Source organism: Aplidium turbinatum, chromosome 18 (genome assembly GCF_918807975.1).
Source record: "Aplidium turbinatum chromosome 18, kaAplTurb1.1, whole genome shotgun sequence".
NCBI classification, from domain to species: domain Eukaryota; kingdom Metazoa; phylum Chordata; class Ascidiacea; order Aplousobranchia; family Polyclinidae; genus Aplidium; species Aplidium turbinatum.
This window is the reverse complement of record NC_137489.1, coordinates 1,413,059-1,437,902: the sequence shown is the minus strand read 5'-3', so window position 1 is coordinate 1,437,902 and position 24,844 is coordinate 1,413,059. Positions and strand designations below refer to the sequence as shown.

The 24,844-nt window shown below is 37.0% G+C and overlaps 1 protein-coding gene across 1 annotated transcript; it reads left to right on the top strand.

Moving 5' to 3' along the window:
• The first annotated feature begins 6,948 nt into the window (after window positions 1-6,948).
• On the top strand, window positions 6,949-22,348 carry LOC145787744 (DBH-like monooxygenase protein 1). Its single transcript, XM_082599553.1, has 14 exons — window positions 6,949-7,047; window positions 7,224-7,376; window positions 8,185-8,272; window positions 8,605-8,777; window positions 9,334-9,408; window positions 10,691-10,792; window positions 11,178-11,277; window positions 11,399-11,568; window positions 14,228-14,322; window positions 14,924-15,080; window positions 15,228-15,364; window positions 20,334-20,439; window positions 21,553-21,642; window positions 22,136-22,348. The coding sequence occupies exons 1-14, from the start codon at window positions 6,991-6,993 to the stop codon at window positions 22,262-22,264; spliced, it is 1,632 nt and encodes a 543-aa protein (XP_082455679.1). The 5' UTR covers window positions 6,949-6,990; the 3' UTR covers window positions 22,265-22,348.
• Window positions 22,349-24,844: the final 2,496 nt, after the last annotated feature.

Genomic DNA, 24,844 nt, shown 5'->3' with positions numbered 1-24,844 from the left:
AGTTTTTGCCTAAAGTTATTCCATTTCCTTGATTATTTCAATTGAAGATCCACCCCATTAATTGAATATCCGATCATGCATATTAATTTTTTTTTTATGTAATGTTGCACTTAGGCTACTGGGTTGTGTTTTTTAAAAAGTGACATTATTTTCAAAATAGCTTGAATATTGCAAACTGTGAGAAGTCAATATGGCTTTAGATTTGTACCTTGGTGCCCATTGAGTTGGGAGTTGTATCCAAGATGGACAGCAAAAAATATGTTTATCAATTTGGTAGCGCGATGTTGGGTATTCTACATATAACTCCAATTCGACTAATATTTTCTTTTCTAACTCTTGAACAAAACTGTAAAATATTTGATGCAAACAATCGGTCTGCTTACCGTGTGTCTTTAGCAGTGTCGTAGCCAGATCTATTTTACAGGGGGAGCAAAGAAAGGGCAAGACTTTTTCAGGAGGGACAACATTTCCAGTGACGTCACAAACTAAGGCAGTAGGATGATACGCCTATAAACAATAATTCACAATAAGGCCTTTGACTGGTCATGGCGTGGCTTCATCTTAATTTGATGAAAATAGTTCATGAAATACAAATGAGTAGCCTATTGTAGCAGACCAATGGGAGATATGGGAGGGATTTCCCCAGAAATTTTTGAAAAAACTACCTTGAAATTGAGCATTTGGAGAATAGTTTCAGCCTAAATCAATAGTAAAACTTTGTTAAATGATGCTGCAACAAAAAGGGAAAAGCTTATTTTTTTTACAGCTTTCAATAGATTACAAGTCTTTTAGTCGGTTATCCATACAAAAATATTTCGAGGGGGGAAATTGCTCCCTCTGAATACGCACCTGGTCATACGGATTGTACTGCAGATTATGGTTTGGTTATAAATGAAGGAAAAGCGACAACTTGAAAGTTTCTAATAAACGAACATGCTGGATCAAGATAACACATCGTCAACTGTGATCAACTGTGCCATATCGTTTTCAGCTGGAACGAGATGAACAAATGTATTTAAGCGAATCTGATTAAAATAGGCCAACTACTGCAGGCTACTGCACTATGAGACACAGAATTTTTATCAATAACAGCTCTTCTTGATTAACGTCTCAATAGCTACAGTTTATTAGCTACATATCGACAGCCCAATCAACGACGCATTGCGAACTGTAACTGGATGCCTGCGCCCAACTCCAACAGAGTATTTACCAATCCTCGCAGGCATCCAACCTGCTGAGCTTCGCCGAAAGGGAGCCCTTATACACCTAGCTCGCCGGGCGGGGGATCCTAACCACTTGCTTCATGCAAAACTCAACATCCCACCTCAGGAATCTCCCCGGCAATTAAAGTCAAGACACCCCTTTGTGCCAGCTGCTGTTGAATTACTACATCCATTCAGCGATCATGCCATCAGCGCAGCACACTTTATGGAAGACAATTGGAATGCAGCGTGGTGTGCCACCGACACGAAACTACATCGTTTTATACCTCACCCGGTGGCGCACCCCCCTGGTATGGACCTGCCTCGGCCGACTTGGATCAAGCTCAACAGAATCCGAACCGGAGTCGGTCGCTTCCATTCCAACATGCACAAGTGGGGTTTGGCTCCCTCACCGGCCTGCGAATGCGGCGCGAAGGAACAAACTGCTGACCATGTCGTTCTCGAATGTCCGATCTATAAGGCACCAAATGGAACGCATGGTATAGCAACGCTGGACGAAGCTACACTCACCTGGCTCTCCATCACCTGCCCTGAAATTTGATTTAATCTGGTCTCAAACGAAAGAAGAAGAAGAAGCTACAGTTCACAGGTTGGTAAGAGGGTGAGAAAAGAAGTTTACATGGGGCAATTGCCTCCCTTTCTCCACCCCTTGGTTACGCTACTGGTCTTTAGAGAAAACGCCTTTCTAAGGATTTTAATCTACCACAACGTTTAAATTGAAGTGTTTATGTTTTTGAGCAGCTGAGAGACATGTTTTAAATGAAACGTTTAGTTATTACAAACACCATTGACGTTTCATTGCTGATTTAAATGAAAGTTATACTGATAAGATGTTTTGACATTATAAATGACAGCTGTGCTTACTTATGTGTTTGCGTGGTTTACTATAGAAACTGCGTGATAACGTTGGAAAATCTTTTGCTCTTCGAGTATGATTGCTTCAACAAACTACAACCAAACAAGAACCAAATCTCTTCCATTGGCAGAGATGTACGTATACGCCGCAAATTCTACGCCGCATACTTGCGGCGTAGACTTTTTGTTTACGCTAACGCTTGCGGCCACATTTTTTACAAGTTACGTTGACGCATACGGCGTATGGTTTTTCGAACGTTTGCATTTACGCTGACGGCGTCAATATTTTTTGTATGCGCGTGCATCACTGTCCATTGGTTTGTCAGCAATTATGAACAGTTTCTAAATGTGAAGTTGTTGACGTCTTAAACTCGGTCGTCGGCGAGTGACAAGTTTTTTATTTGCGTTGAGACAACATCAAGCTGAAGCATTGCTGGAGCACAAGGTTTTCTTGATATATTTTTTTAATACCATATGGAGTTTTTCCTTCAGTAGTGCTTATACCAAATGATTTGTGATTACAAAAAAATTAAAGACCTTCTAATGATATCTTTTTAGGGTGAAACAGGCTGTTGAGGTTGTAGAAAGTAATAACTATATTTGATGTAATTTAATTTAAAAGTGTTCTCATTTTTAAATGTCGAATTTCTTTCTTCTTGAAGTCATGAACCGGTGTGTGTAGCTACTGTATTTGGTTCATGTTTTAAATATATAAATATACTACAAAACTCTATCGAGTGACTCAAAATAGAAAGAGCTACTTGAAAGCAGTCTGTTATTGATCTCATTATCCAAGATAAGCAGAACTTCTGGTCAGCTTTGTAAAGTGTGATGATATGCCCTGTATTGTTAAGTGATCTAGAACAAAAATGTACTGTACATACTAGATACCGTAAAAATAAATCAAACAGTTCAAAATGTAAAAATTTGGCACAAAACATCTTTTAAAACCCTTTTATGCTTATTATTTCAGCTTCTCTTGCGTTCGCTATCCACGGAATTTCGCATATAAGAAGATGGGGGTCAAAACAGCTGTTTTCATACTTTTAACTCAAAAAAGCTTCAGAGAAGGAAATCATCGTTTTGTTGCAAGAAACATCGAGCTCCATTTTTCCTTCAGAGACACATTGTTGCGACATAATTGCAGTGTTGGATTGGTTGTTTCCTGCACTTTGCATCCAGTGACGAAGTTTTTATTCATGCTGATGAGTAAACGAAATAAAAGAACTGTAAAAATCTTAGAAGGAAAGCATCAGAATACATGCAGACAAAACAATCATTGTTAGAATATAAAATATCCTAGTTGGAAATTGATTTTAAATTTATAAAAAAGATAGAAAAGTGTTATATTGAACACCAGCACAGCGGTAAACGACAAAACAGATGTTTGAAATTTTGTTGTTATATGTTTCAACCGTTGTAAAAGAAAAACAAGGATATACCCCCGTATCTGAGACTCACACGACGACAAATAGAAAGGAATGGGAACACTGCGTATGATTTCGAGCATTCAACCTTTTTTGTATTTCTACATTTTGTACGTAAACTGATAAATCTGCATTCTCTGCCCTTTTCTTAACTCGACCTGTTATCAGCCAGGACCTGATGGTCCCGCCCTTCACTAGTTTTGAAATTTTATATAGAAGGAATTTTTTTAAAGCGCTGATATTTCTTAACTTTTACTTTTTATCATTTGAGCATCGTTTAAACCTAATTTGGTTATTTTTGGAACACTATGTGGTTCACAATAAGCATTTTGTCACAGGTTGTTCAGAAATTTTGTCTAAATTCCTATATTTTGGCAATCGGCCTCGAAATGACTCATCGCTTCTGCTATTGTATACACAGTGGCCGCAGTCAACCGCGAGTCAAGTCATCAGTCACACATTTAAACTTAGAACTAAATGCAATGGGACTCATAGTGTAATTTATAGTTTTATCTAAATCCCAGGCAGTTTTTGTTGCGTCATTGCACAACCTCGGCAAGTGAAGTTGACCAGTTTTTACGAAGATTCGACGTGTTCAAAACATGAAAAGCAAACTTTGGCTACTAGGAATGATCCGTTACTTTAGTTTAGTATTTACACTTTGCTACTTCTCAAAAGAAAAACAGGGCTAATCACAACCGAATTATCAACCACAGTTATCCACAAAGCGTTGTACCATTATGTGTAGACGACATCAGAGGAACGGGTTATTCCAAAAAAAAAAATAATCTCGGCAAAGTTTCTGATCGTCGCTCCAAATGCAATATGCCTTTTTGCACAAAGCACATATTGAAACTATGTATGTCAGGCCATTCATGACATGTAGCTTACAGTTGAGAAGGAGCGATCTTCCCGGCGTAAGCACTACCTGACTACTCACAACAGAACAGCGAGCATTGTGTTTCTCTAAATGCTTGTAAACTGAATTTTTCATAACTCCACGATCATTTGTGTGCTGATCCAGAATTGTGGTACATTTCATTTTTAATTATTTAAAAGTAAAATTAACTATTCTTAGATTGTCTCGACATTGCCAGACTCAAGTTAAACAACCCAGACAGAAAAACCCGTCATTTTTACATTGATTCAACGTCTGAAAAATGACGGGTTTTGTTGTCTGGGAAATTTAGCTAAAAGCAGCTGCCCAGGCAGAAAAGTTGGCTTTTATATCGTTTCAACGTTTAGCTACATTGAAAAGTATCAAAAAGAAGCTTTTTTTCTGATTCTAAAACATTTTGGCAGGTTGAAATGAAAGCTACACTCTATGCTATGAAATGAAACGCCTGAAAAAACAGCTGACTGGAAATCGTGTTACCTATACTTCTAACCCAGCCAGTAAATCAACCACTTTCAACAATGATTCGACGTCTGCAGACGTTAAATAAATGTAAAAAGGACCAATTTTGCTGGTTGGGAAAGAATGTGATAACCTAGAGTTCTTTCAACCAGAAAATCAATCTGCGAAGGTTGAATCAATGTAAAAAAATGATTTGCTGACTGGGACGCGACAACTATTTATGCTTTCATTCATCTTGATTTGTCATGAGAGATACTGCGATGCTAAGCAGCCATGATCACATGTGGAGAACCTATCAGTGCAATTCATCACAATAAACTCAAAATCGCTTGATGTAGTATGAATATGAAAAATACTGTATTTATTGTAGCAAAATTAAAATTCGAACGAAGAAAATCGGACATAAAATGACTAAATGCCAGCAAAATTCGCGTTTTTAGAGCTTTTTTGCAACATATGTCTTCAGAATACACAAACTAAGCATTTAATTCGAAAACAAATCATTACATTAATTATAAAATAACAGCATTTGACTATGTACATGCAAATTTTCTCAAATGTGCAATATTTAGCGGTTGAGTTATAACCCATTAATCAGGGCGTGGCCAAATGGTCCCGTCTCGTGCTTTTCGCGTGTCTTTGACACGAATACCAGAAAGGGTTAAACTAGATCGTTACTAGAAAGTCCATTTTGTTGTACTGCAACCGCAGAAAGCCAAGTAGCACAGTTGGACTTAACATTATTTTATTTGGAACACAAACAATTAATGGTAAAGTAGAAAGCCGGATGATTTCTGCGCAGTACAACAACTGAACATTTCATCACAACTAACCGAAACAAGCTCGAGTGAAAATGCTATAAAAGTTTTTGTTGAGTCACAAAGCAAGTTGTTTGTCGCCATCAGGCTCATATCTGGTGGTAGAAGATTAGATCAAGACGGGAAAACTAACTCAGACATGAAATTACGTGACTCACCAAAGACCCAGCTACTTGCTCTTGAATGGAATCGAACCGGCGCCTTTTGAGCGTCGTACCAGAACTTTGACAACTTGGTTATGCAGTCGACATTACTAGGATTATTATAGCATGCTTTACAGTAGTTGTAGCCTATGGTTTGACTTCATAATATCTAGCTACTTGAAATCCAACAAACAATGTGTTTATCATGTTTTGTTGAATGAACACGAAATTAAGCTGAGTCTCTTGAATTATACAACTGACAAAGTGTTTATTTCTGCTCTGGTGTTTATAACAAATGAAACAATTTATTCTTTCCCGCTTTGCATTTAGTCTGGAAACTTGAGCAACCTTTACTTCAGTAATGAAAATAAATATTTATTCACTGCACCTAAACTTTTGTTACTTTTGTTTCTTTGTAACGTCACATTCGACTACAAGCAATGCACGAGAGACCCATTTGGACCCTGAAGAGCAGTTTCTGATGGCATGGAGTTACAATTCTTCCCATATTGTATTTGAGGTAAATTGAGGTATTAGGAAATACTACTAACCTTGACTGAAGCTGTTTGTATGCGATCAAATTTCGGCTTTATAAATTGTATGATTCTTAGATTTAGGTCGAAGAGGGAGGGTTTACTTACAAGCCTTGAAGAACTCCAAAAGAACAATTTTTTAACCTTAAAGCTTAATCGAAGGCTTCAAAAAGATAATTAGATTATATTGAACTTCAATTGTATAATTTTCTAGCTATGTTGTATGTTCTGTGGTGTCAACAGTTAAGTTAGGCTATACTAATTGACAGTGGTAAGGTTGTTGCTCGGTAGTTGAGGACACTTCAAGTATCACTTGCTTTCATCACTGAGACTTGAACTGATGTTGAAGGGTCCGAAAGTGTTCTAATATAAAGCTTTCAACGTAAAATAATTAAAAAGGAAATTAAAAAAAATGTTTGCAATGACTTTTTGCGATTAAATCTAACGTGACCTTGTTCAAACAATATATAGTTTGTAAGAGATCACTTTAGTTGAAATGGTTTGTTTTACCTGTTAGCTTGGCAGTTTTGTCATACTTTGTATAGTTAGTATCATTTTAATTGTTTTACGTTTATCACAGCTTAAAGTTATCACCACTGGTTGGATTGCAATTGGGTTTTCACCGAATGGAGACATGGTAGATGCGGACATCCATCTTGGTTGGGTGGATAATGGAAAAGCTCATATCACAGTGAGTGACAACAAGTGCTTCGTTGGTGTGTCCTTGTGTGCTTTTAATTAAATTTAAATTGAAAGACTAAGCTACAAGAATTTTTGGACACTTTGCTTTCTTTGAAGTGAAATCATCTAAACGTGATGTTAGGATCGTGAATAAAATAAGAAGAATAATCAATTAATTTGTATCAGGATAGACATGGATTGGATCACAATGGTTATCCTCCTCTTGATGATGAGCAAAATGTGGAACTTTTGGAAGGTTGGGAATGCGATGGAGTTACATCCTTGAAGTTTGTCAGACAATTGGCTGCTTGTGATGAGAAGCAAGACCGATCCATCACTGTGAGTGTTGTTAGTGAAGTATTGAATTTGTTTTTAATTTCATCATTTTATTAGGAATTTCAATGACATGGGTTTAAATTCCACCGCTGCCACCATGTCAACCAATAAACACAAATTCCTTATTCTTAATGTGTCAACTGTACACTCAGTGTACACTGCGCAAGTCCGAAGTCATGAAACGATCACGAAGAAGGACGTTGATCTACTGTATTTTGACGTTACATCCAACTTATGATACCTCAGTTCAAACAGTCAACAGATTGGTTTAAGAACGGATTTTCATTCTTTATAATTGCTCCTGTTTCAATAACTGCAAAAGCATTTAAGGGACAGAGAATTGTAGTAGGCATGCATCAAACCTCATTATAACCTCATATCAGTCAAACAATGGTTAGGTCAAAACTAAAGCACCAAGCACTTGACACATGACTCGCTTTATTTATATGATTTTGCAAGCTTCATTAAGTGTGCAAGGCTATAAACCTGTCTTTTCTATTAATAATGGTTAATTTTATGTGCAAAACAAGTTAACAAACACAAACAAACAATAATTGCAATGATAAACTGAAAAGATCTCTTCTCACTCACTTTAGTCTCACTTTGATGATAATAAGCTGTGGCGAGCAAAAATACTGTAATAGTCGTTTTATAGGCAGGACAAATTGTTGGTATAACCACAAAACTATTATTTAATTTTTTTATTCATTGCACAAGGCTATAACTATAAGAAAATTTCCATAAAACTAAAATTTAATTTCCATAAACTATCCTTCCGTTGCAAGAATATTTCATTTGTTATACGTCACAGACAGACACAATGAGAGTGATATACGCTTATGATGACGATGATCCAGATCAGGATGGAAGGTTTAACAAACATACTTTCCAACACAGAGGTGAGTCGATCTTTGTGTACGACAACTGGTTACCTCAGTGACGCTTTAAAAAACCATAGTGAGGGAGGACCAGAAGCTGCATGATTCAAACTGCAGCAAAATGAAAGGTTAAAATGTCTGCAGTAGGAACAAATTGAATAGATTTTCTTTCAGTTCACATATTTTATCTAACCTCTTTGGCTACGTATAATATATCTTACAGTGATTCTTTGCATGACAGTAGTAATGACAATCAAAGTTCTTACGTGCAGATGCTACTCACAGGATGGACACGAGAAGCCACTTATCGTCCATCCCAGGTATTTGATATAACACGAATAATTCTATTTCAGGGTCAGTCTTCCTTTTAATATTCCAACCAGCACTTGTCACAGAATTGAAAGAAACTAATGTTGTTACTTTTGACTTTCGGGCGAACAACACCATCATTCCAATCCAACCAACGTACTACAAATGCACTTTACTCAAACTTCCTGAACTTGATAGAAAGCATCACATTATCAAGGTTTGTTGTGGTTTGCGAAAAACACATTTACATCAAGAGATTGTTTGTCAGTGCAATTTGCAAATGGCACAAATCTCTGCACAAGCATGCGTAGTAACATAACTCTGGATAGAGTTTACTTCTTCTATCAAGGAAAAATCTGATAAAGCAACTACTTCATGATAGGCTACATAACGTTTTTTTCTCTTCTCAGCACAATATGAAAACGTTTGAATATTAGTAAATATGTAAAAAGTAATAAATAATATATTTAACCCGAACTCTTTCTTGGTAGCATTTGGTACAAAATAAATTGATACAAAAGATTAATGCAGCCTGCAGAAAGTGATCAAGGAATTTGTGGAAAATGGGTAATGCAGAAGGCAAACGATAGTAAAAGGTTTATTGATATCAGCAGACTATAGTATAGGCCAGTCTGTCTAAATTTTTTATTTCATCTCTAATTTTTTGCCTTGTTGAGGTATATCTTCGTATAAATTAACAATATATGATGCAAAATTTAAAACACAATGTTATAACAAAAATGTGTTGATTTGCAGTTTGTTGTGTGTTTTAGACAGAACCAGTAATAGAAAAAGAATACCGCTCTGAAGTGCATCATATGATAACATATTTTTGCACAGATTTGGAGGTAAGATTCAAAAGCATACTTTGCGTTTTATTATTTTTTACCACATACTTTTTAAAAAGTAGTTGCTTGGTTTGATTAGTTGCAAAAATAGAAAAAAACATTCTTGTTATTGCACAATGTGGGTACGTACACGATTCCACTCCACAACACACTGCATGTCACGCCGCTTAAATAACAAGCGTTGAAAGAGTTGAAAACACTGAAACAATGTGTCAAAACTGTGTACAAAAGACCCTGCCCTCATCTATGTTTCTGTAAATTATTTTTCATTTGTTCTTGTTGCAACACTTGTCACAACATGGGCGTTGTTCACCCTTGAATACACAGACATGGTCAAATTGACCCTGTAAGCTCGTTTATTCCTATGTTGTTTAGAGAATAAATTTCTCGGCTTTAAATTTTCTGTCATCTTCCACAAAGCTGTTTTAGAATGCTTATCAGTGTTTTTGTTTCTCAATGCTGCATTAGGTTTGAGAGAAAAAAAAATCAAGATTAGGTTTTAAAGGACGTTTTGCACCACTACACCGAGTGTTCAGGACAGGGGTCAAAATGACTCTATTGTATTTCAATTGGAACAATAGTTGTTTTGTGCATTAAAAAAAAAAACACTATAGCTTTGTCGTTGGCATCATTTTTCTGCAAGTCTTAAGGTACTTCAAGCAATGAACTCTCTTGAAATTTTGCACCACCCTAACCCTAACTAAACAAGTTTTGGAACAAACCACTATTGGAAAAATATTTGTATACCCGTTAAGTGCTAGTTGTTAATGACTTAGTTTGCTGTCAGTGACTCCCGTTTCTTCGAGAATGTCTAATGAATTGTGAATTGACTCTCTTGTCGTTTTAAAGTGTTTTTTATTTTGGTCTGAAATTTCAGTTACATTACCACATATTTTTGTGTTTTTTTGTTTGTTTGTTTTATCTTTATCCTGCATTGCGAGAAAGCGGACTTGAGCGCTATGCATCGGTGTACGCCTTCCGACGTACACCTGACCCACGCTGCAGCAGACGGCAATGTCTGTTTCCGGTTGTCTACTTTACTTATGACTTAAATTTGGTACTACCCATTACTCGAAATCGATCACTAGGTAGAGGCAATTATCGTAAAGTTTCTTGCCCAGAGAAACAACAGCAAGTACGGGTGGCTGGAGTCGAACATGCAGGCTCTCGACTGCGAGCCCAACGCGCTAACCACTCGGCCACTGCTGCCGTGTCATGTTTGGGCAACACAAGGTACTAACCCCACTTGCTTTCAACTAAATTGATGAAAAATGTTTCATAGAGTAGCAACTTTGTGGGCCAAAGTGAGTCGTGCTCTCTGGATCCCAACCCGGATCTACAAAGTTGCCATGCCATGTTTGAAAGTTGGGCTGTCGGAGTAGGAGTGAGTGTTCTCTTTTCTTCAAATTAAATTGTTCATTATTCTTTGTTTATCTTTCACTTGACAGACGTGTGCGATTCAAAATTTTGCGATCGTTTATTTACCAAAGAATAAAGTTTTTAAAAGTTTATTTTCTAGATTGTTTTCCAACGTCTAACGTAAGCTTACGCATTATTTTCATTTCCTGTGAAGTTTCATATTGATAAAATAGGTGTCTTATCTGCGATTGTGTTTTACGGTACACTCGTGTAGGTTAATTTGTTGTAACGGATTCATATCAACCAACATTCTTTACACTTTGCATATAAAAATTTAGGATCTTTCATAATTACTTTTGGTTATTTGATACATTAATATGTAATGCGGAATATGTTTTGCAACATTTCAGCCAAAAGTTTACCCTGACAATGCGGGCTATCCTATTGGGGAGCCAGGTGGATTTAAATATATAAAACTTGTGGTTCATTATCATAACCCCGAATTGAAAGGTAAGCAACAAGTTCTAACTTACAAACACCTATACACTACCGCGGCATCGTACGTTATAGATAATGTGTATGTATATGGCCTGGAGTTTCATTGATTATTATTATTAATGTTCACGTTTAGAGATTAGAGATTCGTCAGGAATGAGAATATATTATACACCTTCATTGCGGAAGTATGACGCTGGGCTTATGCAAATTGGTCGATTACCGTCTCCAGTACATACCTTCATCCCACCAAGGACTGATTCTTATAAAATTTACACCGGATGTGACAAAAGATGCCTTGGGGATGTAAGTATTGGATGGATGGTCATTTCATTTTTGTTTAGATGCGAGACGTACATAAAACAAAAACGTACAGTGTGCTCTGTACATCTAATGAGTGAGTGCAGAAGACCGTAGCCCTAAAGGCGTAAGAGGTCGTCGAGTCTGCACTATCTCATTCAATTGGCTCTTCGCAGTTAAAAGCAATGCTGGATCGTTACTGTTACACTACGTCATATCAATGTATTTTATGAATACTGCGTATAAGAATAATCTTATCAAGTTTATGAACGCCTCAATGTTCGATTTGTTAATCTGTTGGCTGCATGGCTAAGGGGTGAGTATTTTTTGGAAAGCGGAACTTTTTTTAAGAAAATGCACCGGGTACTCTTACAAGTTATATTGTTTTCTTTAAAAGTGTTTTGTACCGGGGTTTGTGTCTCTCATTGGCGCCGATCCCAAATGATATCAACAAATGTTCTGAACATTTACGTGAATAATTCACTGTTTCATATTTGTCGGATTTATTATCAGCATACTGTAAGTAAAGCAACACATATCAGCGCAAATTGACAACTCAATATTTCATTTCTTCTGTTACATGATATTTTAAAGCAATCATAAGACAGACAACCATACATTATGATAATGTATTCATATACCATTGTCATAACGTTGTAAGATTATACAATTATACAGTAAAATAAACAGTTAATATGAAGGCAACGATATGCCAAGTTTTTCTTCGTCCTATGCTAATACATATCAATAGAAATCAAACTTTTCCTGTGTTTTTTTTTGTATTCTGCTATGTTTTCTTATGACCAACGTCAGACTTCGCATGTTACTCAGCAATATCATACCCGCTAGAGTGGTACAAACTACTTTTGTAATTCTCATAAAGATTCTAATTTCTGTTCTTTTACCACCCCACGTTGAAGAGTTGACAACAAATCAGCTTATGAGTGATTAGATCTTATCTTGCACTAGTCAACATTATTCAATAGTTTGAATGGTTCACCCGCCGCATGGCCAAGTGGTGAGAGCTCTGGTTCAAAAGGTACGACACCTAAGAGTATGCGCCGGTGACTTTGGCAGTACACATAAAGACATGCTTGAAGGAGGACACGAAAATTCGCTTCCTTGCTTTGCCATACATTTAATTTAAATTTTCAACCACTTGCCCAACCAGTAAATCGGTTCCTTTTTACATCAAATTAACGTTTGCAGACGTTGGAACAATGTAAATCAGTGCTCTTCAACCTTTTTGTCAACGCGGAACCCCTCAGTACTTTCGCGTTTGTCACGGAACCCCACTAAAAAAAATTACAAATTACGAATTGCTTGGTCAGAAAATTAAATATTTCGTTATTACACTGTTACACTTCAAAAAATAATTAGACATTTCAAAACATGGACAGTTATTACAAAAGTTATAAAGTCAGACATTTAATGACTCTGTTGTTGTTGCTTATCTTTTATAATCTTCTTAAATCGTGGTTCAACGTTGCTTAATGCAATTCTCATACACATATCGACACCCTTCAAGCAACTTCTGTTTTTGTTCTTAATTGTTGTTAAAGCAGAAAATGCTGTTTCACACAAATAGGTATTTGGAAATTGACACAATAGTTACAGCAGCAAATAAAATAAAATTGACACAATAGTTACAGCAGCAAAGTCTGTTACAGCAAATCAAACATTCGGGCTGAGGAGCTACATTCAAAAGTTGGTCATCCGGCAAAAAGAACCCGTATCTTAAATATGCGTCGTCCCATTTTCTAACCTTGACAATTGAATTACATTTGGTCCGCTTCGGCGGAGGTGTCTCTGTTACAACTAAACTACAAGGCTCATTTCCGCCCACACCTTCGCTGTTGCTATTCTTTGGCTTCATATAAGAAAATATGCTATTTTGTTTCATCTGGCTTGACTAAACAATAAAAATTTGGTTAAAAACTGTTTTTACTTTATTTTCACAAAGGATCAACAGCAGCTCAAGTCTCTACTCAGTCTGCTTGTACTTCTGTGATCTGTACACCGGCTACATCCTATGACTGTGATGCAACAATAACGTTATTGTTAATAGAATAACAATGAACAGCCAGTGACGCAACAATTATAGCAATGTTTTATTCGGTTGGTGACTGCAGTCAACCCCTCGTTTAACAAACTGGCCTACTTGAAGTGTGAATGCGGTGCAGTGATGTAAAAAATCGGAATGACGCATCAAAATGCTGAAGCAAGAAATCAATTTCCCTAAATAAAACGAGGTAGGCTACCCTTAAAACTCACGGAACCCCACTGCATGTTCCGCGGAACCCTAGGGTTCCGCGGAACCCCTGTTGAAGAGCACTGATGTAAATAGAATGGATTTGCTGGCTGGGTGGCCTAAGCCAGGATGCGATAATAAATGAAAGGTTCAAATACGAACGCAACTCTAATTCTTCAATTGAAATTACAGCACTAAAGTCACATCTCCAAGTATCTGATACAAATCCGTTTTATAATTCTTGGTAGAACTTTATTGAAGTGTAGTTGCTTTGCGTTCAACTCGTTTTCACAACTCAGTCAAGTCAGCAAAGGAAAACTTACATCAATAATGCACCAACCCAAACACATTGTTGTATCACAGACAACTTCTAATGTTAAGATGATTGATACTTATGTTGAAATTTATTGCTAGGGCATGCACAAAACTGATATCAAGTCGATCAACATCTTCAAAGTAGGTTTGCATGTTCATACGATGGGAAGAAAGCTGAAGTTACGTCATATCAGGTAAGAAAAGAGTTATTTTAAGGTAGGTCGGTTTTTGTCGTGTTTTTTATCCTTTTTCTTTATCTCATGATATTATAAACTTTAGAGACACAATTTGCTTGGTGCAACCGAAAACGTTTTTAAATAAATTCTGGATCTCTGTGTCCGAAAATGGACTTAGTTTTTTCCAATTAGCTTTTGGTTTTGAGATACAGACAAATTAATGTTTTCTCACTTCTACGTCCACACGCATTGGTGAGCATAAAGTTACAAGGTGTAACCCCTTGCTGTCCGCACGTTCAACGTAAGATTTTTATGTCAGGAAAAACGAAGCTAAAATACTCAATACTCATCGGTTAACTTAAAATGCAATGTATATGCTTAATATTCAAAAAAACTATTCCCAAATAGAGTTAAACCCTATAGTTGGTTTGTCAAAGTTGAGTGACAGGCAATTTCTCTGCATGACATCATGTATATCAGCTGGGTTGCATTGTTTTTCATATTTTATTTCCGCTACGTAAAAAGACTTCAAAAGTGTTTTCGCATTGTTGACAAGATAAACAGCTCCTTTTTATAACTGACGTCACTCCAATATATCAGCTGGTTGCATTGTTTTTAGAAACGGAAAAGAACTTCCTCTTCTAGTCAAAGACGACAATTTTAGCTTCAAATTTCACCAAGGCCATCTTCTATCACCTGAAGTAGTTTTCAAAGCGGGAGATTCTATGCAATTAATCTGCGAGTATTCAAGCTCAGAAAGGTCCCAAGGAACTTTGGTAAGAATCTGACATAATTTATGTCAAAGGTCACAGAAGAGTAGTATCCACATGTGCTTTAAATCGCTCTGTTTGGTAATGAGTGCTTTTGTTGTACATTTGTTGATATTTATTGTACAGTATAATTTTTAGTCTATTTTACTCAAGGGAGGGATGTCAACAACCCAAGAAATGTGCTTCACTTATATTTCCTACTACCCCAAAGTTCCAGTGACTCAATGTTATTCTGCGCCTGTGGTTGCGTTAAAACCTGTCAAGAAAATGGTGGGAGTCACAGATCTCAAGTAAGGAACAAAATTTGTTTATTAAGCCACATAAAACAGCACAAAGATATGTAATTTTCATAGTTCATAAATTCAGTGAGAAAAAAATTGACAGCAATAGGATTGATTTAATTACCAAGTGTATGACAAACAAAGCATTAATCCAAAATAATTTGATATATTCAGTTAGACCAACTAAACCCAAGTTGACACAAATTGCTAGAATCTGTTTTATTACAAGAATATACGGCAGCGAAGTGGAAGATAAAAAGAGTCTTTACAAAAGAAATTAGTACAGTTGTGACGTCAGTATCAATTTGCATGAATTCAAAATCATTCTAAACTGTCAATCAGCGTACAAGATCAAATTTGCCGAGGTCAAAGATATGTCGCAACTTCACTTTGAACTAACAGTTGTATGCGACTCTTGTCTGCGCAATTTGATAATATTTTTACAGAATATAACAATGCGACCATGAATGGACAAAGGAATTATACACGTAACGCATACAGTTGATCTTATTTACAGAAATATTGCCTCTACATGTTTATTTATTTCTACTTTTCAAAATATTATTATTTAACTTGCAATTCCATTGTTTGTAGCTGCACTTGCTTTGACAAGTTTTATTTGAACGACTTAACAAATTATCTGAATGAGAAAGCGAAAATGCATGGCAAGACAATTGCCTGAAAATATACTTCAACTACATGCTCTGTCTATACAAATGCAGTTGGCATCGGTATCTGTCACGATTTCTTTCTATCTCTTACCAGAAAAGAGACTTGGAAAGGTTCAATAACGTAGTTTAATGGGTTATAACTGAAAAGCAGTCAATTAAATTCACGGATAGTTCTACTAGTGAAATGATATATGAACACGCTTGAAGGACTCTAACGAATAGTTTACCACTTCCAGCAATTAATCAAAGTAACAGTAACAGTAAACAGCAATAGATTCCAATACTTGCGACTATTGATCGAGTTTAACGTGATCCACTCACAGCTTCTCATACAATTATAATTTCAATCAGAAATTATATTAGCATCAACTTTGCTTTACTCGTATTTAATAACTTCAACTCTCGATCAACAATAATCTTTACACCTACTACCTACTGCCCCCACTACAACAATGATCTCTCACAATCAACTCATAATAATCAACTCTCATAGTAATAATGATTACGTAAATTACACCACTATTTATAGAAGGTTTGTTCGGTCTAGTAACTTCGAGAAGGTTACGTAATGATACATCATAGGACTCATTGTTCTGTCAAGTTGCATTAAATCGTAAACAACAGAAGTCTCTAGATTGTCACGTAGGGAAAACGATTCTAGAAAATACATTGCATAATAATGATTTCGCAATCGGAGATCCATTGGTAAACATCCTTGTGACATCATGACAATCGATATTTGGTGATTGAGAAAACAACAGAATATTCGAGGTTCGCATCTTACAGAATGATCTAGAACTACGTTACATAGCAACGATTTCACAATCAAAGGTTACTACTGGTCATTGACCGATAATAACATACCGCTCAAGAATTCCATAATTAAAACAGCAAGTTCTGTCAAGATACAAAGCAGCCCGTCGCGAGACCTCGCACATTGATTGTGACATACGCCCCCCCTTGGAATATTGTTGCAAACAATATAACAACACAATCAATACAAAACACATCACAAAAACAATTAATTACTCAATAAAACAGTTCTCATTCATCCATCGTTGCATGATCTACCAACGACAGCGTTTCTCAAAACAATGATCATTACGTTTACTGTGAAAGTTTTCACCTTCCTCAATGTCTTCAGTGCACCGGCGAGCAAGATGACCCATCTTCTTACATCGGAAACACTTCCTCTCCGGACAGTCCTTGGCCAGATGACCTTCTCTGTGACAGTTGTAGCAAGCCTTTTCATCAAAAGGGCAGCTCCTGGCTATGCGTCCAAAGGGCAGCTCCTGGCTATGCGTCCAATCTCTCCACATCGGTAGCAGTGGTTGTCACGGCAACGTCTGTTTTCCGAATATCCGCCGTCAGCAACGCACTCCCTGGCAAAGTATCCGCGTCTACCGCATCTATAGCAAGCTCCAAATGGTCGTCGCCTGCCTCTTCTTCTCGGTTCTTTGCGCTTGTAGTATCCGTGATCGTAAGATCGTCGCTGATTACCTGCAGAACAATCTCGAGCAAAGTGACCATTCTTGCCACAAGAATAACAAGTAACTTCAGAATCTCTCTCAGTAACATTTCCGATTATAAGATCAACTAAAGAATTTTGTAAACATAATGCTTTCACAGTCCCACTACAATATGGAGTTTCGATATATATCTTCGCTAACGGTCCTTGGATTGAAGTGTTATTTATCGACATCACATGGCCAGTTTTTCCCGTTAACTGACTGTCATTTACTAAATCTCTCCTCACCATTATACCCGTAGAACCAGAATCACGTAAAACTTTTACTTTTTTGTTTCCAACTGTTCCATTCACTACTGGCAGGTAATCTTCAGGTATTATTTTTTCGCAAACATCTTTTTTTGTCTTCTTTCTCGTTTTATTCTTCAACTGATCATCTTCATCCGGTCTCTCCTCCTCAAGCGCTGGTTCATGAATCATTATCGCACAACCACCTCGATAAACTTCTGTGTCTTTCCCCTTCTTCCCAGACAGATTGGATATGGAAAACGACTTGTCCTTGCATTCCTTCGCTTCGTGTCCTTGCCTATTGCAACGATTGCACCACTTCCTCGATTCTTGATGATTTCTGTTAGTCTTCCTCCGGCAGTTAACAGCCTTATGACCTAAGCCATTACAATTAAAACAACGTACTTCTCTTGGAACCGCACCTCGTTTAAAATTATTTGTTTGCTCCTCGTCATCATCGAATGACAACATCTCTTCGGTCGACAACTTCTCATCATGGGCAACTAAATACTGTTCCGCCACACTGGCTACGTCTTCTAGAGTCTTTGGACTTCTCTCCATTAAATAAACAGACAGATCTTTTGAACATGAATCTGTAAATTGTTCCTTAACTATAAGGTTTGCCAATCCGTCCAATGATTGTTCAGCCCCCGAAAGTTCAAACCATTTTAACAAAAGGTTTCTTAAACGTTCAATAAATTGACCTGGGCTCTCGTGTCGTTCAGGCTTTGCCTCACGGAATCTTTGACGGTATCCATGCTCGGTAAAATTGTATCGCTTTAACAAAGCTAACTTCAATCTGTCGTAGTCCATCGCATCTTCTTGTGAAAGTCTTGAATATACATCAAGAGCTTGTCCGATAATAACATGCTTAGCTGGGTAGCCCACGTCGACTTCTCCAATTTGGCTATTGTAGCATATCTTTCAAATCTTAACAAATAACTATCCAACTCATCTTTTTCTTCAACAAATGATGGCAAATCTGAACGTCAAACTTGCGCCACAATAGCATCTTGAACATTATCATTAGTAGAATTAGATCGCTCACCAATGTCCAGCTTTTGTCTTTCTATTTCAAGTTTTAACTTTTTCAATTCATATTGCGCTCTCCTTTCTTCAGCTTCTGCTTCGCGCTGTGCCCGCTTCTCTTCTGCTTCAGCTTCACGCTGTGCTCGTTTTTCCTCAGCTTCAAGTTGTGTTCGTTTTTCTTCAGCTTCAAGTTGTGCTCGTTTTTCTTCAGCTTCAAGTTGTGCTCGTTTTTCTTCGGCTTCAAGTTGTGCTCGTTTTTCTTCGGCTTCAAGTTCTGCTTTCCTTATTTCCAGAGCAGCTCTTCTATCTTCTCTTTCGTCAGCTTCTCGCTGAGCTTTTTGGGCCATTATCTTGTGATACTCTTCCATCACAAACTGAGACTTCTCATTGTCACTCAGCCCTATTCGTTCAGCCATGCTCTGTAAGTCTTCAACCATCTCATGTTTGACGGCATCCGCCATTTTGACAGGTCGATTGGAATGGAATTATTGTGTTTACGAAATCTACGGATCTACGGCTACGGCTAGGTTAACCTACAACGGCAAGCAATCAAAAGGCACACCTGTATTTTCTAACCTCCGCTCAAACCAATTGCACTGCAATGAAGCTAAAATCAAAGTACAGTAAATAATAATGGACTGTTGCAAAACCCCACTTGCATTGTCATGTCACAATTAAATTTTGGCAAGCATTGCTTTCTCTTTATCTGCAATTGTTGTGGAAATTTTCAATAGATTCAGCAAACGTTAGCAATAGTAGCCTACAGTAGCCTAGGTTATAGTCATTTATGCGCATAGTAGTCTTAAGATTTTGACACCCAAGTTTGAAAACCCGAGATTGCGAGATACGAGTCCTTCTATTTAAGGTGTCTATGCATCAAACAAACAAAATTGAAGAGATATTTTTTTAAATTAACTGAAACTTCCGCTCCTCACAATCATCCTTTCTTGGCAGTTGAAACTATACGTGTCCAATAGGACACCGTGATAAGAATATTGGTTCGTGATTTAAATCGCCCAATAAATACAAAATGCAAAAGTATTTTAATTTTTTTTATGATAAAGCATCTCAAGTAATATTCAGGAAAATTCAAGAAGTATGAAAAGATTAAACGAATTACAGTAAAACCAACAATCTTGGTAATCTTAATGTTAAGGTTTAATTTTAAATGTTTTCGGATATAATTGATTGTTTTTATTGATAAGGACACAGTGTTACGGCTCAAATAATTAAATTAGTTTTGTTATTGCTGTAATAAAATTATTCAATCCAATGCTGTTGTTACTAATCATTTTTCTAGCTAGTGTATGTTCTCTACACTACAGCATGCTACCCAGACAGAACAATCCGTCATTTTTAAATTGATTCAACGTCTGCACAGGTTAAATCAATAAAAAAATGACAGACTTTACTGTTTGGGTAATATGAATTCGGTATTACACGTTGCAAGTGCGTAACATATTTAAGATGCAATAGCTTCACTTTGATACCGTATTTCAAGAAACGTTATCAAAATATTTAGGACGACCAACTTAGACAAGCCACTGATCGACTTCAGTTTAGACAACTTTATCGTGACGTCACCACCAGAAATGGCAAACCAAAGTTTTGATGAAGTCGTTGCAAACGTAAGCTGAGAAATTTGATAGATAACTTTGGCCTGCGTGGAAAACACACTTTTATGTTATTTTCATTTATTCTTGTGTTGAACCTTTGTGCGGTTTTATTGTTTTAATCGGACAGTTAATGGCATATTTCAAGCTGGCACGAATATTGACGTTCTTACCTCCCGTCCACTTAATTTAAATCTTCAACTGCCGGGAGTAAGCGTGAATTCGACAAAACAACAAAATGTCCTAAGCAAAAAAGTGACCTTGCGGAAAAAAGTATCTTTTGTCTCCCAATTATATTCTTTCCGATACCAAGCCATTTATGAAATCTCACTGAAATTTTACTTTCCTAAAAAGGTAACTTTTTTTATTTTTCCCATATTCATACTGGGGTGTATATTAGTTTGATAAGGCAAACGGAACGAAAAGTAACAAATCTTAATGCCCGCCTTCAAGCGTGCCTTTGAGTCTCTTGCCAAGGCACAATTTACGCGTGAAACTGATATTTGGGTGAATGTCTGACTGGAGCTCGCACCACCACGTCAGCAGCGTTTTGATAAAAAACAGTCAAAAGGATTTCCTAAAACAATTATATTATAATTTCTCGCGGCATACAAGATTCAATTTCAACCACGGATAATCTTGCAACGTGGGTTGATAAAAATCATGCATTCAATATTAATTTGTATAATTTGCGGATGCAGTTTAGTATCCCCTTGATCTAAAACCTCTGCCCTTAAACGCCTGGGTGTTTCGCCAGTCATTATCATCTGCATAGGTCTTAAGCAACCGATAGGTTTCTGCAAGAAAAGTTTTTATATTATTCTTCACGGTGTTATAAATCAAAACAATTGTCCTTTATGAAATAGAAGCTTGCTTAATGGACACCCGGAATATGGTGACAAATAGGTGGTTAGTATTAGAGGTACATGCTTGCAAATTTTCGTTTGGGCCTTTAGCGACCCACCAAGGCGTTTAAAGATTAAAGATCTGGAAACTTTGTTGTGCACTGACAAGTAAAAAAATATCAACAAAAAAGAAGCATAATTTTACACATATTCTGTACTTCTTATCAAATTATATTTATTTAGAAAGATTTTAATAATATTACTTTGTATTTCATTCCTCCAGTACAAGTGGGACAAAGAATCCGCCGATGATCTCAGTCAAACTTATCGTCAAAGCATGAGGATCCAACTGTGCATGCAACTAGATTCAAAAGTACGAGAGTAGTATTAAAAAATTGTTTTAAGAAAAATATAGCGTTTGCAAAGTCACGTATTGAAGGTAACGGGGAATGAAAATATTGTATCAGTTAAAGCCAACGAATAAAATTAGATTCTTCTACAAAAGTAACTTAGAGCAGTAACTGTCAACTGGTCCGCGGAACACTGCTGCACCATAGAAGATTGTCTCATGTTCCGTAGTAGATTTATTACTGTGGCTCATGACCGTTCTTCCATGAAACATCGGTCATGAGTCAAAGAAATAAATTTACTGCGGAACATCAGACAATCGTTTACAGTACAGCTGTGTTTCGCACTTCAACAGAACAGAGGTATAATGTTTTAGAGAATGCATATTTTTAAATGGTATAATCAGTTTTAAATCATTCATCTCGATGGTGTTTGTGGGACGAACAAGAGTTTCTTTTCTTTTCCAACCATCAAAGCCATCGGTAGTCAAACTTCAACCAAATAATTTTATTTCTCAGAAACTGTCTTTACGTCGACCAATCGCCATCAAATATCCATTAGAAGATGAACCCGAAATCAAGGTATGCAAGGCGCCATCCACCGGATTTCCTACAGAAGTCCAAACAAACATTTGTGACTTCAATTAAAGAAACAATGTAAACTCAAAATGTCTAACATTTATGAAGTATTATCGTCTGGCTATGCGGATTCGGTGCAATAATAATACAATGCTATGCAAATTTTATGTCGTGTTTGTTTACTCAAAAAATTACTGGGCCTGGTGACCAGTTCAGTGGTTCAATGCCTCTACAAGGGTGCGAAACTACCAGGAATAAGCTCTCGAAAAAAAAGCATTCTTATTCATTCATTGTGGTAACGTTAGCGGAATTGTGAGGCTATTCAATGGATATGTATAACTGTATACATTTTGTAAACACAAGGTATTGTGTTTACGAAATGTCCTTTCCTCCGAAATTTCTTGAATATGGACCCTTTTGCAAGTTTTGACCCTCAACAACAAATTTTACTGGAAAGCTTGTTAAAAGTTTCTTGTTGTTCAGTCTTCCTTTACCAGGAAGTGAACTTAGCAGAAGGTAGTGTAATATGTCTGCTATCGAAATCTTCGTTGGACCCTTTGACTAGGTGGGAACGTTTGCAAAATCAACCGATTTTATACAGTAGTTCCGCTTTCGTCTGGTCCATGCGAAATCCGTTTTGCCTTGCCCCAACACTATGCTTCGCATAAAACACTTTTGCAAAAAATTGCTCAAACAAAAGACTCCAACTGTTTATGTTTAATAAAAAAAAATTTCCCTACAACTGATTTAACAAACAATCAACTTCATCTTCTCTTCAACTTTTGCAGCCGACAATAACTTTTACTAGCCTTTTCTAACATCAACATCCTTTACAACACAATATCTTCCCTTATAGCTTTGTTCAAAATGAAATCCGCTTTGTGTTTTTCCGAAACAGTTTTTTGACGTTTGCCAGGATTTAGTGAAGGAATGGTGGTGCTAGTGTGTTTTGTTTGCGAGAAAAGCGGGAGGTTAGTTGTGCGCAAAGGGTCCGTTTTACCCCCACTTTCCCCTACTTGCTAGTCTACACTTGAAGACCGCAAGTCTATTCAATTGAAACAATAATAATGGTTTTTGCCAAGCAACACGCAACCTACCAAGGAAAAGGCTCTTTACTGGACCAATTCCGAGTAATAACAAGATGGAATAGTCAAGATGGAATGCTCTAGCCAGAAACACATCAATTGTGTTTCTATTCATACGCATGAGATGTCGAAACAACACAATCAAGCATACCAGCGACCATTAAGTATTTTCATACAATCAAACTCGAAGTAGACTCAATAAATTCTCTGTGTGTACTATCATCTGGGTGAGTCTGTCAAACGACGGACACTGCGTTGGCCTTTAGCGTTCTTCTAAATATATGATCAAAGTCAATGGTTCGTCGTTTGTCATTTACTTTATAAGGAACACATATCAGAGTTCAGAAAAAACACCATCGCAAAAAGTTTTTGAAATATCTTGCAAACAGCAAAGCAGCTTATAGCTTCAGTGGAAAGCTTGTACTGCTGGCTGGATAGTAATAAGATATTGTTTCCTTCAAGCTGCAGTGTAGATAATTCTGGGACAGCACACTGCAGCACAGCAACAAGGAACGCAGCTGTCTCCAAAGAACCTCACGGAAGCCGAGGAGCTACATCGATCATTAGCAGCTGCATAGACCAGAAACGAAAACACGAGACCAGAAAAAGCTGCCTGGCATGCGCTCAGCATCTTTTAGAAATTTAGACGAAATCACATTGACGAAAGCAAAGCGCATTACCGTACTTGTAACACTGAAACCTGACTGACTAAAACCACTTCACTTCAGCTTTCTTTCATAACTCGGTGTCAATGGAATCATTTCTGTTGGATAGTTTGTTCATTCAGCATTCAAAAAATTGATTTTGTCTATTGTATTCTGGCGTAATTGTGATAAAAAATGCACAAGGGAATACTTCACAATGTAGATATTAACGACCTGTTTTAGTCTGATGCTGCGAGTTTGCTGCAACGGTTGTTGCAGGATTCTGTGTCACATAATCCAAAAATCAACAACCGTGCCGAAAGGGAAAAACTACGTCACCTAATCTATTAATCGGCTGATTTTCCGTTTTGCTTGCAAACAAAAGACACTAGCACTACCATTCCTTCACTAAATTTGTGACCAACGTCAGGAAAATATTTCTTTGAAGTACAACGCGTATTTCATTTTGAACAAAGCAATAAGGGAAGATAATGTGTTGTAAAGTATGTTGAAGTTAGAAAAGCCTAGTGAAAGTGAAAGTGTCGGCTGCAAAAGTTGAAGTGAAGACGAAGTTGATTGTTTTCTAATTCAGTTCGAGGGAAATACTTTTTTATTAATCATAAACTCTTGGAGTATTTTAGTTAAGCAATATTTTTCAAAAGTGTTTTATGCGAAGCATAATGTTGGGGCAAAAAGGAGTCCTCAAGGAACAGACGAAAGCGGAACTATAAAGCGGTTGATTCGGTAAACGTTCCCACTTCGTCAAAAGGCCCAACGAAGATTTCGATAGCAGACATATTTACACAGACTTCTGCTAAGTTCACTTTCAGGAAAAAGAAAACTCGACAATAAAAACTTTTAACAAGCTTTGCAGTAAAATGTAAAATTTTGTTGCTGATGGACAAAACAAGAAAAAGGGT

Excerpts from the sequence above, each read along its gene's own strand:
- LOC145787744 (XM_082599553.1), top strand. The coding sequence starts at position 6,991 with ATGGTAGATGCGGACATCCATCTTGGTTGGGTGGATAATGGAAAAGCT. Across the intron at positions 15,081-15,227 it reads AAAGGTCCCAAGGAACTTTG|GGAGGGATGTCAACAACCCA; the intron begins GTAAGAATCTGA and ends ATTTTACTCAAG. Across the intron at positions 21,643-22,135 it reads GCATGCAACTAGATTCAAAA|AAACTGTCTTTACGTCGACC; the intron begins GTACGAGAGTAG and ends TTTATTTCTCAG.